Source organism: Pimephales promelas, chromosome 11 (genome assembly GCF_988280905.1).
Source record: "Pimephales promelas chromosome 11, fPimPro1.hap1.1, whole genome shotgun sequence".
Taxonomy (NCBI): domain Eukaryota; kingdom Metazoa; phylum Chordata; class Actinopteri; order Cypriniformes; family Leuciscidae; genus Pimephales; species Pimephales promelas.
This window is the reverse complement of record NC_142779.1, coordinates 9,038,858-9,051,511: the sequence shown is the minus strand read 5'-3', so window position 1 is coordinate 9,051,511 and position 12,654 is coordinate 9,038,858. Positions and strand designations below refer to the sequence as shown.

General features: G+C 39.4%; 1 protein-coding gene across 10 annotated transcripts in view; it reads right to left on the bottom strand.

Moving 5' to 3' along the window:
* Positions 1–10,950, bottom strand: part of fgfr3 (fibroblast growth factor receptor 3) — a 41,608-nt gene extending 30,658 nt beyond the window's left edge. For 3 of the 10 annotated variants that reach the window (XM_089116880.1, XM_089116885.1, XM_089116887.1), the window contains exons 1-2: positions 10,391–10,949; positions 5,317–5,527 (exon numbers count right to left, since the gene is read on the bottom strand). In XM_089116880.1, coding sequence (XP_088973006.1) covers positions 5,317–5,461 — 145 coding nt within the window. In that variant the 5' untranslated portion in view covers positions 5,462–5,527; positions 10,391–10,949. Of the gene's footprint in view, positions 1–5,316; positions 5,528–10,390 lie in introns of those variants that run through there. The other 7 variants (XM_089116884.1, XM_089116882.1, XM_089116879.1 and 4 more) reach the window with 4 other exon arrangements.
* Between the last annotated feature and the right edge of the window lie 1,704 nt (positions 10,951–12,654).

The following is a 12,654-nucleotide window of genomic DNA, read 5'->3' as shown; positions in this document are numbered from 1 at the left end:
ACCTCACTTTCTGAGCCTGATCCTCCTCTAAATGAGACTGGCCGGAGAAAAAAAGAAAGAAAGAAACAATCGGAGATTAGGATTACGACAGAAAGAGAGGTGGGCGGAGAAGAGTTTGCAGCTTGTTACCCCTTTTATTTTGTCCTGTCGAGGAGTGTGTGTGTGCGATGGAGTGCCCCTGAGGAAAGTTTAAGAAAGCTGCTGCATCCAAAAATAAAGCCTTGTCTACACACAGACACACACACAAACCCTCCCGCATCAGTGCTCTAATTAGTAACGGAAGCTGGATGTTCTGTAGATCCAGAGTCTGAGCCAAACCCTTTAAGAACACACACATGCACATATTAAATATTATAACTTGCTTTATCTCTCTGCTAAAAAAAAACGTCTTTTTCAACAACACACACTGAGTCACACACACACACACACACATTGAGACAAACACACAGGTTGTAATCAGTGATGGACCATCTTAATTGTCATTCCATAGACGAACTGGCCTAGTTTCAAACCCTGCACACTGTACAGAACACACACTCAAAACACACTGCAGTAGCTTGAACACATGCTCTTAATCTAAAGTAGCATCAGCAAATCTTTGGATATTTCACACAAACTTTTTTTTTTTTTCTTCCCCCAAATCATTTCTTAAGTAGTTTTCTTACAAGTGGGCTTAACAGAATATATTGTACACCTTTGGAACAATAGAAACTGTTTAATTAGAAGTCGAAATTATGGCTTGTTCTTGACCCTAACCCTAAATGTTACATTTATTAGGAGTTCGGACACACTCCCAATAATATTCACATTAGTAGTCACATATGTTATATTTTAAATATTTGGTGACATCATTTGAATTTAGTATTTAGTAACAGTTTATTTTACACTGTCGTTGTTACACGTTACATGTGCTTACAAATAACTGTGTGTAAATACAAGCAACAAACCCTCAACTAACCCCTAATCCTAACTGTAACCCTATAGTAAACACATTGTTAATTAATGGTACTCAGGACTTAATTGTATAATTACAGCATAACAAGGACAGCATAAAAAAGTGTAACCCAATATTTATTTGTTGTGTAATTTAGACCAAGAGAGGACAATATAGCAGTTAACAATATCCGCCCATATACATTTCAAGGGCCAATACTAATATATATATACTGTATATATATATATATATATATAGATAGATAGATAGATAGATAGATAGATAGATAGATAGATAGATAGATAGATAGATAGATAGATAGATAGATAGATAGATAGATAGATAGATAGATAGATAGATAGATAGATAGATAGATAGATAGAGAAAATATTTCTTATCCATTGACTAATCTGTTTAAATACCACTGCAGATAACCTCAAAATTGGCTCATCCTGGCCAATGTATCACTGCTAAATTGTTGTATGTCAAAAGTGTGCTGTAAAAAATGTCATTGTGATGATGACAGAATAAGAAATGAGCTGAGTGAGATGTTACTCCTTCAACTCGACCTCAAATTGCCCTTAAGGAAAACACAAGCGATCAAGAAAATAGACACACAAACAGGTCACCTCTCCATGGCCTCTGCCCTTCCCCCTTTACCCCCTCTGTCTTTTAGTATGAATAGAAATATAGCATTTTCAGAGAGAACCGAGAGAGAGAGAGAGAGAGAGAGAGAGAGAGAGAGAGAGAGAGAGAGAGAGAGAGAGAGAGAGAGAGAGAGAGAGAGAGATGGGGTATTACTAGGCAGGAAAAGTACTAATCCTCTGCCTTGCTTCCTTCCAGCCAATGATACCCAGAAGCAACTGGCAACAGCTGCTCAGAAAGAGCCTAAATCACACACACATACACACAGTCTGAGTGTATTATGCAGTACCATTTATAACTCAAAATTATAAACAAAAACAGATTCCCCTAAACACGTGACAGACTGTTTAGTCTACCACAAACTGCTTATAACTAAAACCCAAAAATTCTTAGGGCCCGCTGTCCCTGTGTAACATTATAACAGTTTATAATGCTCTCACACTGCTAAACAAAGCCAGCACCAGATCACTTTCAGTTACAAACTGATCAGTGTGTGCCATAAGCTTTGTTACACTGTCACAAATGCATTATTTATGCTTTCTGTTACACTGTCATTAATGCATTATTAATGCTTTATAAACTATTCATAAGCATCCCAGGAGAGAAAGCAGCCGTCACACAGGACTCACACAGTTCCTGACTCTAATATACAGTTTAAAATACTAATATACCAGCCTAAAGCTTAAATCAAACCATAATGCAAGGGTGATTGATAGATATATGGACTGCTGCTGTTTTTGTGACACATCAAGCACCGGTTTGTTTGTGTGTGTGTGTGTGTGTGTGCAGGCGTGTATGGTAGTGTATGTGTTGGGCTAGGAATATTGCCAAGGCAGAGGTTCATTCCATGGGTGGTAAAGGAGAAGTGTACATGTCCCTCTGTGTGTTTGTTGGACATCTTACAGCACATAACTTCTGCCATCTGTTCATGACTGCCAAAAGTGGTATAGGAGAGCTGAGGGAAATCAGCAACACACACACACACACACACACACGGCATACCATAGACCTCTATTGTTTTTATATAAACCTAATTATAATTAATATAGGCTAACTCTAACCCTTCCAGAAAAAACATTCAAAAGTTTGGGGTTGGTACGATTTGTGAATGTTTTTGAAAAAAAAAAGTATCTTATGCTGACCCAGGCTGTGTTTATTTGAAATATTATATATATATTAAAAAAACTATTTTTTTTATTTTAATATATTTAAAAATGCAATTTAGTCCTGTCATGGCAAAGTTACATTTTCAGCAGCCATTCTTCAGTCTGTTACATGATCCTGCAGAAATCATTCTCAAATGCCGATTTGTTGCCCAAGAAACATTTTTCATCACTGTTGTGCTACTTAATAATTTTTTGGCATCTGAAACTGTGATGCCTTTTTTTTCAGGATTCTGTGATGAATAGAAAGTTAGAAAGTTTAAAAAGTTTTTTAACACATAAATCAAAGCCACAGAAATGTATATACTGTAAGATGCACAAAAAAGAATAAAAGGAGTCGTCAGACAAGAACTGGTCCAAACAACACACACACACACACACAGAGAGAGAGAGCACTGTTTTTTTTACCACTTATGACTTTTAAGTATCTTAGTAATGTCCTTCAGGGGAATTTATAATTACATTGAAGACACCCATCCTACAGGTTGACAGGCCAGCAAGTGTGTACGTGCTTCACACACCTCTGCCTCTCTCTGTGTGTATAGGTGTGTGCGTTACTGCGCAGGTAGTGTTATATAAGGATGTCACTCCATGTGTGTGTGAACAGGTGGTTCTCGACTGCATTCATGAGGACGTGTTTCTCTTCTCAATATAAACTCATCTGCTGACCTGCAGTGAGTTTCAAAGATCATTATTGAGGTGAACAAACCCCAACTACTAACAAAGAAGAGAAAACATTAACACAAATGTGCAAAATGTCCATAAATAATCAGATGAAAATGGTTTACCATGCTGTGCCTAACACATCTTACTAAAAATGCAGTGCCTCTTGTGTCTTATTGATTTAATATGTCTGTCTGAAATGATCGATTTAAACTCACTGTCACTGAATTAACAGACATAAAAAGACGGGATAAATAGTGGAAGAGAGAAAGAGAGAAACAGGGGATTTGGTGGTTAGGATTAAGAGTGAAAAGGAGCTGGGTGGTGAAGTGTTTGCAGGTTCTTGTCTCATAACAATCCCTCTTTGTTTATTCTGTGGTTTCTGAAGACGTTCTGCATTCTCTCCCTTGGACCATGTGTGAACATTAACTGTAACTCTCTCGCTGTCTCCTAATATTTGCCCGTTATCAGTATGAGAAATCAGAACCACCACCAATCAGACGATCTCTCCCGAAAGCAGAGAAATGGGCCAAGAAAGCATCAAGCTCCTTTCTATTTTCTAAGTGACTGTAACATGTTTATTAGAGCTAGACCCATCTAGAATCTAAACACAACAGAGAACTCAGCCAAGAAACCTGTCTTTAACAAACAACTGATAATGATCAACACCTCTCTCAGCACCTTGGGCTCTCATACCTGCCCACATATGCAGAAAATTCAGACACTATCTGCCTAGAGCGATACGATAAGCTTTTATTCAGTCCACACACACACACACACACACACAGTTAGCTGTCATGTAATCCACTCTGCGGGGCCTCATCCGTCAACTGTGGGATAATAAATCAATGGCAAGGACAAAGTGTGTTTACATAAAATCAGCTACACAAGTGTTCATTGCAACAATACCCACTTTGTGCCACAGTACAAACTCTGCCCGTGACACTGCCCAATCGAAGAGGCTGTAACTCGAGCTCCTTAAAAACACAGAATCACTGACAGCCCTTTCATTTTCAGCATGTGATAAATAGTAACAAGCTGTTTTTTTATGCGTTTTTAAGCATTTAAAGAAGGTTTGGTGTTTCAAAAGGAGGTGCAGAGATTCAAATGAACTAAAATGAGTCATTCAGACCAGTGTGAACACAGATTGACTGATTCATGGAAGAGAAACGACACATTCATTTACCAATCAAACGTCACTTGTATTTTATTATACAAGACTTACTGTGTGTTTTGAATCATAACTGTAGAAATGTATACTCACTATAGAAATGTCCACCACCTTTCCAGTTCATCCTTTAAATGTTTTTAAAACTAATTCAGATTTAGATGATTCACTAATGAATCACAATTTCAGACCAATTTGTGGTTTGACAGATTCATTGAACAGAGAATAAACACTGACAAAGCAAGAATTATAAGAGAAATCTAAACCAAGTATTTCAGATCAAAACATACACTATTGTTCAAAAGTTTGAGGTCAGTTAGATTTGTTTTGTTGTTTTGTTCAAAGAATCCTGACCAAAAAATGATCACGGTTTCAAAAATATTAACTGTTTTATACATTGGTAATAACAAGATTTGTTTCTTGTAAACCAGCATATTAGAATGATTTCTGAAAGACTGTTCAACTTTGCATCCCAGGAACAATTTTACAACTTAAAATATATTCAAATAGAAAACAGTTATTCTAAATTGCACAAATATATTTAATATTCAATATTTCTCTTTTTACCGTATTTTTGATCAAATAAATTCAGCCTTGGTGAGCATAAGAAACTTACAGCCCCCAAACTTCTAAACAACAGTGTAACTTTTCCAGGCATGAAAAACAAAATTTTTCCAGGTTTTTGTGATTTTCTGGGAACCCTGCAGACAGTAAGACAGAGAAGGTGAAGTGTAATGTCCGACCTGTGGGCTCTGGAGACAGCAGGTGGGCGCCATCCACCGAGGGGACGATGAGGGACACGAGGTACAGGAGGAGACAGAGCGGGACCATCCCGGGCGGAACGACGCGGGGACGAGTGTCCTCACCACTGAGACCAGACTCAGACATCCTCCACCTTTACACACATGCTGTCAATGTGGCACTGCCACAAACACACTCCTGCCTGTTCCCAACCTGAAATGCAAGATCAAATTCAACAATCATAACGAAGAATAAAAATGGCCTCATATATTCAATCAACATTTTGCAATTTTTTTCAAAGCACTCTATTGAAATGCCATGCTGACGTCCATTTATGTCTCAGGCTCTCTGCGTATACTGTAAATTGAAAAATAAAGTGCGACGACCACACACAACTGCCACGAGAGCATGAAACGGAGTGATTTCATATTATGTGTCCTGCGCTAGTTTAGACGAGACTGGGATTTGTTGTAAACTCTTTTGCGTTCTTACTCTCCCTTTTTTTTCTTTTTCTCTCTGGTCGAGCTACTCTGAAACACCCCTTTCACTAAGCTAACACAAACACACTTATCTCTCTAAAGAAAACATATGCTCCCCTCACACTTTGTGTGTGTGTCTGTCTGTGTCTTGCCACATAGAGAGTTTACATTAGTCACAATAAAAGGAATGTAAAGTGCTTTAAATACACACATATATACTGCGAGCTGTACGGTGTGGTTCCCCGCTGAGAGATTTTCGCTCAAAGATGTTGAGAAAATGTGAGAACTCTGGGTTGCTTTAAACTTGAACTCCTGTTATTTCAGAACAGCCTTGGTTTAGACACACAAAATGTTTGTGTTAACTTTAAACGGTGGCATTCTTCTCCAACCGACGCACAAACTCTCCTGAGGCTAGTGTGGCGCTGTTTTTCTTTCCCTTGACGAGCAGACGCTCAATTCTTGGTCAGCACATACTGAAAAGAGAGAGAGAGAGAGAGAGAGAAGCCGGGTTGGTGTGTTGAGTAACTCAGTGTTTTCTCTGGCCGGCGGAGCAGGAGTGTGCACTGTGCTGTGGGCTGATAGTGTATCAGCGCTGGGCTGGCTGTTCTAGGGGAGAAGGGTTTATTTGTGGAGCGTATTTGTGGAGTGTGTATCGTAGGTGTGTTTTTAGAGCGTGTTTCTGAGCCATACTATCTTAGAGTAAAACAGTGATGGAGAGGCCTAAACAAACTTTTGATATATTCTTGGAAATAGCCTTATACTATTATGCATCATGACTCTTTTTGGAATACTTGATTCTGATTGGCCAATCACAGCAATCTGTGGTCATATATTTTTGTAGGATCACTATACTATATAAATTGACCATTTTGACCAGGCAACCCATTTTTGAGTTCTGCTAGACAAAGTATGCAGTTTCTTTCTCCTATTAATATTTCATGTCCTAAAATGTATTGTAGAATCGGTCTATAATCACAAAAATAGACAGTTTTGGGGTGATAAAAGACTATCCTGATCACCCTGTCTGAGTTTATTTTGTGATAATGACTGTACATTATCATGAGTTTAATTCATTTGAACACAATGTAAATGCTGGGTTGTTTTAACCCAATTTTGGGTCAAATATGGACGAACCCAGCCATTGGGTTACATTTTTAAATGACATTTTGAACCCAATGGCCGGGTTCGTCCATTTTTGACCCAAAATTGGGTTAAAACAACCAAGCATTTTTTAGAGTGTACATTACCATTCAAAGGTATGGGGTTGGTAAGACTTTTTTTTTTATTAAATTTTTGATAAAAGACTTTTATGCTGCATTAAAAGTACAAACAGCAATATTGTGAAATATTATTACAATTTAAAATGCATGTTTTTTATTTTAATATATTTTAAAATGTAATTTTTATCTATGGTGGAGAGCTGAATTTTCAGCAGCCATTACTCCAGTCTTTAGTGTCACGTGATCCTCCCTCAATAAAAGTATTTAAAAATCTTAATGATCCCAAACTTCATTGGATATACTTCTTTGCATGTTAAACTTTAGGATATAGGCAGATGGGATTGTGTGACATGACTGATACGCAGGAGTGTGCTGCCGTGTGGTGTGTAAAACTCTCTCAGTAGAGTCAGTGTTTATCTATGGGATTACTGAAGAATTTGATTTGGACTCCATTGAAATATTATGATTATCAGTTGAGTCAATAAATCAACATTAGCTACTATGTTTTTACTGTCTTTCCGTATCTTTTTCTTTGTCTCAAACTTTTCGCCCCCTCACTCAACTTTGAATGCATATTAAAGTGTTATATACAAAAAAATACAACGCTCTTTCTATGGCAATCAAACGACTACAGACTGGAACAAGACCATGCGAGGATATGCAGTCATATCCTGGATATTCATGTGTGTAATGTCTGATAGTTTTGGGTGAAAGAGGGTTTTAATGAAATCCTATCACACGCTAGTCACACCTTGCAACAAATCTGGGACTCAAAAATGTCAGTAATCTTCAGTAATTGTGCAGCCATGTCAACGGCCAGCCCAGTCTAAATCTGCCAATGAAAATAGGGATTAAGAGGGAGACAGAGTAAAAGAAAGATAAAGTAAAAGAGAGAGAGAGAGAGAGCAGATGAAAAGCTGAAGTCTGAGGTGTCTCTATTAGAGTTTGGCTGTAATCCTCTTCCGAGGACTTCACTCGCCCTCCTGCGGCTCTCTGAAAGCTCTGTTAGCGTGCATTTGGGATTGTGTGCGGCTCGGGGTTTGTGCATTGCTTCAGTGTAGACAACTGCATAAAGGTGAGAATTAAACTCACTAACCCACCCTTTTAAACATCCCCAAATGGGAACACATCAAACACGCACAAATCACAGAGGAGCCATTTACAAACCACATTTACAGATGTGTCACTGTGAAATTATGGGTTCCTCTAAACTTTTCGGGCAGTGACTTTTCTGTGCTCATCATCTTGAGCAGCATCTGGCATGACACTGTCCACGAAACCATTCACAGAAAAAGTGAACCTAAGGGTAATTTAAAAAAATGGAGGATGAAAGGGCGAGAGAGCACAGTAGCATTGTCCATTGTTTATTGTTTGCTCGATTTCATTCATGCCGTTTTTAGCCCTTGGACTGCATTGTGCATTGTGTAAAATGCTCTTGTGCACTTTTTGTTTTGTTTCTTCTTTATATTATACTAAAATTACCTTACAAACTAATAAGGTCTAAATAAAGAATTACAAACTTTAGAGAAAGAGAGAGAAAGTTTGATGACACTTCTTCAGGACTTCAACTCCCAAACTTTCGACAGTCCACAGAGTGGCGTATTGATTTTGAGCCGCCACCGGTCCACTAAGGGTCATAATTAGTAGAGGATTCCAGTTGAAAATAGCCTCACTTTTCCCTGCTGGCATGACCTCTCACATTTGAGTTGTGTGAATGTCTCTGAGAGACCTTTACTAGTCCCACCAGAGCTGGTTTGAAAAGTGCAAGGGAAACATGACAAGAAAAGTAATGATTATCTCCCCAAAAAAATGGTGTATAAATTTCTAAAAGTGGGAAATGACGATTGCTGCACACACTGCAAACAAATCTTTCAAGTTTTCCAAAGACATCTCTACTCTATTTAATGAGTTTTCAGACATTCAACTGATTTTCTTTATCGGTAAATTAAGCTCAACAACTAAATTTCACCAGGCAATCTGACAAGCTGAAACAGAAAGAAAGTCCAAAGAGACCTATATGAACAATCTGCTAAAAATAAAGCAGTACTCAAGATTATGTGAAAACCTAACAGTTCTCACCATGGACTCCAGTCGTTTGAATGACTCTGGTACATGAGGTGGCTAATTGCCCCCAGTAGCCCGCGTTAACACCTCCAGAGACTCTAATTCACTCCGATAGCTACAATTGGTTTCAGATGGCCCGTGGGTACGGCGGATGAAAAACTGGCGAGGTTCGCTTCAGTGTGAGCTAAAAACAACACAAATGAAGCCCTGCAGAGATGGCCGCAAAAGAAATGGATGTAATTTTGGTTTTAAAATGCGTCATCATACGTCAAGTTGTAAAGGGTTTAGTCTCTCATCAGACAGGCACGTCAACTGAGGGAATGTTAACGAGAGAAGTTTACAACAGGTAAACCCAACATACTGTGAATAGCTCTATACACTGTCTAAAGGGAATTAGCAGTTTTTTGTTTAAGTGCTGCAAAAAGGGCTCGAGCGCTCAACAGGAAGATCGGCTTATACAGTACAAGCACCCTCGACTGAGTTTTCCATCACCTCACATCCCACGGTGGGTTCGGCACCATTAAAACACCTACACCTCTATAGGACACGACAAGACCGGCTGCTGCTCTGAACAATTATAGGCTGGTTTCTGATTCGTGTCTCAGGAAACGGGTAGTCAATTTCACAGCTCAGATCGACTGTCCACACAACAGGCTAAATTATACACTGAAGAGACTTAAAATTGAGACTTATTGAAAATGTAGGCTACTGTAGCCTATTTCAGCACAGGTGCGGCTTCTCCTCACAACTGGTAGAGCAGCTTTCCGAACACGCGGTAGGCTACTCTCTCTCAAACACACACACACACACACACACCGCGCAACACCTGTCCGACTGAAAGCGTACAGGCACACACCACATGTCACCGCGGCTGACTTCTACACTAAAACTTTGTTTCCATTTAGAAGGATTTGATTGAAAAGTCTAATTGAAAAACAGCTTTCGGAACCAGAACAAGACAATTACTGAGGAATACGACATTTTCCTATCGCTCCAAATGAGTCTTTACACAGCTTAAATTAAGAGTCTGAACAGCCCTGTCTGCTTCAAATTGTGTGGAAAATGCTTGCCACATAATAACAGGTAAAATATGCCCCTATGACTAGCCTATATCAGAGACAGCTCTGATGTGGCGTTGCTTCCATGTGAATGATGCATGAGCAGCCTTAACGTTATTTTCATGACAGAGTAGCCTATTTATTTTATAATTTTATATTTTAATGTCATAATTCATGTTTCTGTTTTTAATAATATCATAGGCTATCTGAAATTATTAAAGACAAAATAACAATAAATAATAACAAACTTCTCACCAAATTCCGTCTTGACAGTAGGCTAATCCTTTACAAGATCACAATAAAATACGTTGATCGGCTTTTTGAGAAAGACTGGTCTGAGAGGTCCCTCCAGATGTTAGTTGAATCACATTCAGGGGGCAAATCATCCAAATACACTGAAGTTTTTAAATCCAGGCGTAAAGAAAAATCTGAGCAGACGTGAAGTCAGTCAGTGGAGTGTTTGAGAAGAAGCTGTGTTCACCACACAGCCTTGAGCTATCCGACTCTGTCCAGTCCTTAAACCCTTCAAAAGTGTATCAAAACCACACTAGGCTGTTCATCTAAAGGAGCGCCAATGTAGTGTTTGGTCGTAAGAGAGTATCGGGGTCCCACAGAGGAAGCTCCGCTCTTCTCCGCTGCGCTGTCCGGGCACAACTGCTCCGCTGCGCCGCTGGGTCAGTTGTGAAGTGCGGGGCGTTTGGTGCTGTGTGAAAGCTTGGCTCACAGACTCCCACTAACAGTTTGAGCACCGGGCTCTGGAGAGAGGGAAAAAAATTAACTAGGATCAGATTTCAAACCGCGTCCCTGCTGCGAGTGCGGTGCTCGCCGCCTAACGCCCCCCTCGCGAGTTCAGGGGGGGGGGGGGGGGGAGAGAGAGAGAGAGAGAGAGAGAGAGAGAGAGAGAGAGAGAGAGAGAGAGAGAGAGAGAGAGAGAGAGAGAGAGAGCCGCAGGCGCCTCCCACACCAAACCCGAATAGGCTATTCAATCAACTTACTCGCTGTCAAATTAGCTGCGCTCAGCGAACCCAAACCGCGCTATGAGGCGTGGAGAGAGTCAGCAGAAAAACAATTAAAAATAGCAAAGATTTTGCTATTCGTACTATTTTTTTAGTGTGCGAAATATAGCGGGGTTTGAGGGGTTATGACAACGTTCTGTCAGGGCTAAACTTGCGTCGAAGTTGATAGAGTTATTTTTATAGATTTACACAGCAGAAATAGACTGTCATCACAAAAATAATGTTTAGTTTAAAATAACTTTAAGATTAGGCTACTTGTAACTGCTGCATTTATAGCGACAAAATACAATTTGTACTGTGAGAGACTAGTCGGCCGATGGCGGCATGGCGCCCTTAAAATTGCAGACAGACATCTTTGAAAATCATACAAACATAATTTGCACGATCATGCTCAAAGTTTACTAATGTAAAATTGCAGTATTTATCTGTGCACATCATTGTTTTTTAATTCATGTAATCTTTAATCATAATCAATATAACTTCCCCTCCCTCTTGCAGAAATCCTATCTCTTCTCTGATGACGTGTTTACTGGAGTGAGGGCGGCACAAACTGTCACTCACATGACATCAGTAGTAGTAGTAAACCACAACCATCCAACAATCCAATCAGCTCCCAATGGACAAAATGAAGCGCCAAGTTTTCTTGTTCAAGAAGCCGTTTCAGTCTGATATACATCACAATAAGAAAAGACAACCATAACTTATGTTTAATGCTAACTTTAACATATCATTAATGTGTCAAATAGATACAGTACTTAACAGCAACAATGTTTATTGGTGTGTGTCATTTCATGTTCTCACTGACTAGTTCGCTGACAAATCACATGCTGCTGGGAATAAAAGCACATAATGCTGAACATTTCAATATTGCACCATGATCTTTTTTTGGATTTGCTGTCATTTCTTTAACAGAAACCAGAAGTGCAAGTGTGTGCGTAATTACAGGTTGTGCCATCAGGTATTTCTGCTTATGTCTCTATACAGGTGTGTGTGAAAGTGTAGGTTTGTGTGTGTCTGTCAGCGTGTGTGTGTTGAGTTTTCATCTCATAAACCTGTCATGTGTCTCCTGAAGGCTGATTAGCCGAGTGACAAGCGTCGACGAGAGCCGCAATTCTGTAGGATAAGCACCAAAACAAAGACTCAATTACTTTTAAAGCTACAAACATGTTTGCAGAGAGAACTTTATGAGACCATAAAGTGAAGAAAACTCTTCTTAATTACCAGAGGAGTCTGTGTGTGTGAGAGGGAAGCAGAGACAGGGAGTTCTAGTAGCTGGCCATCTGTGTTTGCTTTAAGACAAGGGCTGTTAGCCTGCAAGTGGTAAAATCAGCATGCAAACATGAGGATCCTCGGTCACATCAACACTGTTCTCTGACACCAGGGTTAAAGACATTCAGTAAAAAGACATATAAACATCACCCATCCAATAGCCCATTTCAAAATAATATCCTCTGTGAATACTAATGCAGTCACAATCATTATATCTATTAGAGCCTTGAGAAA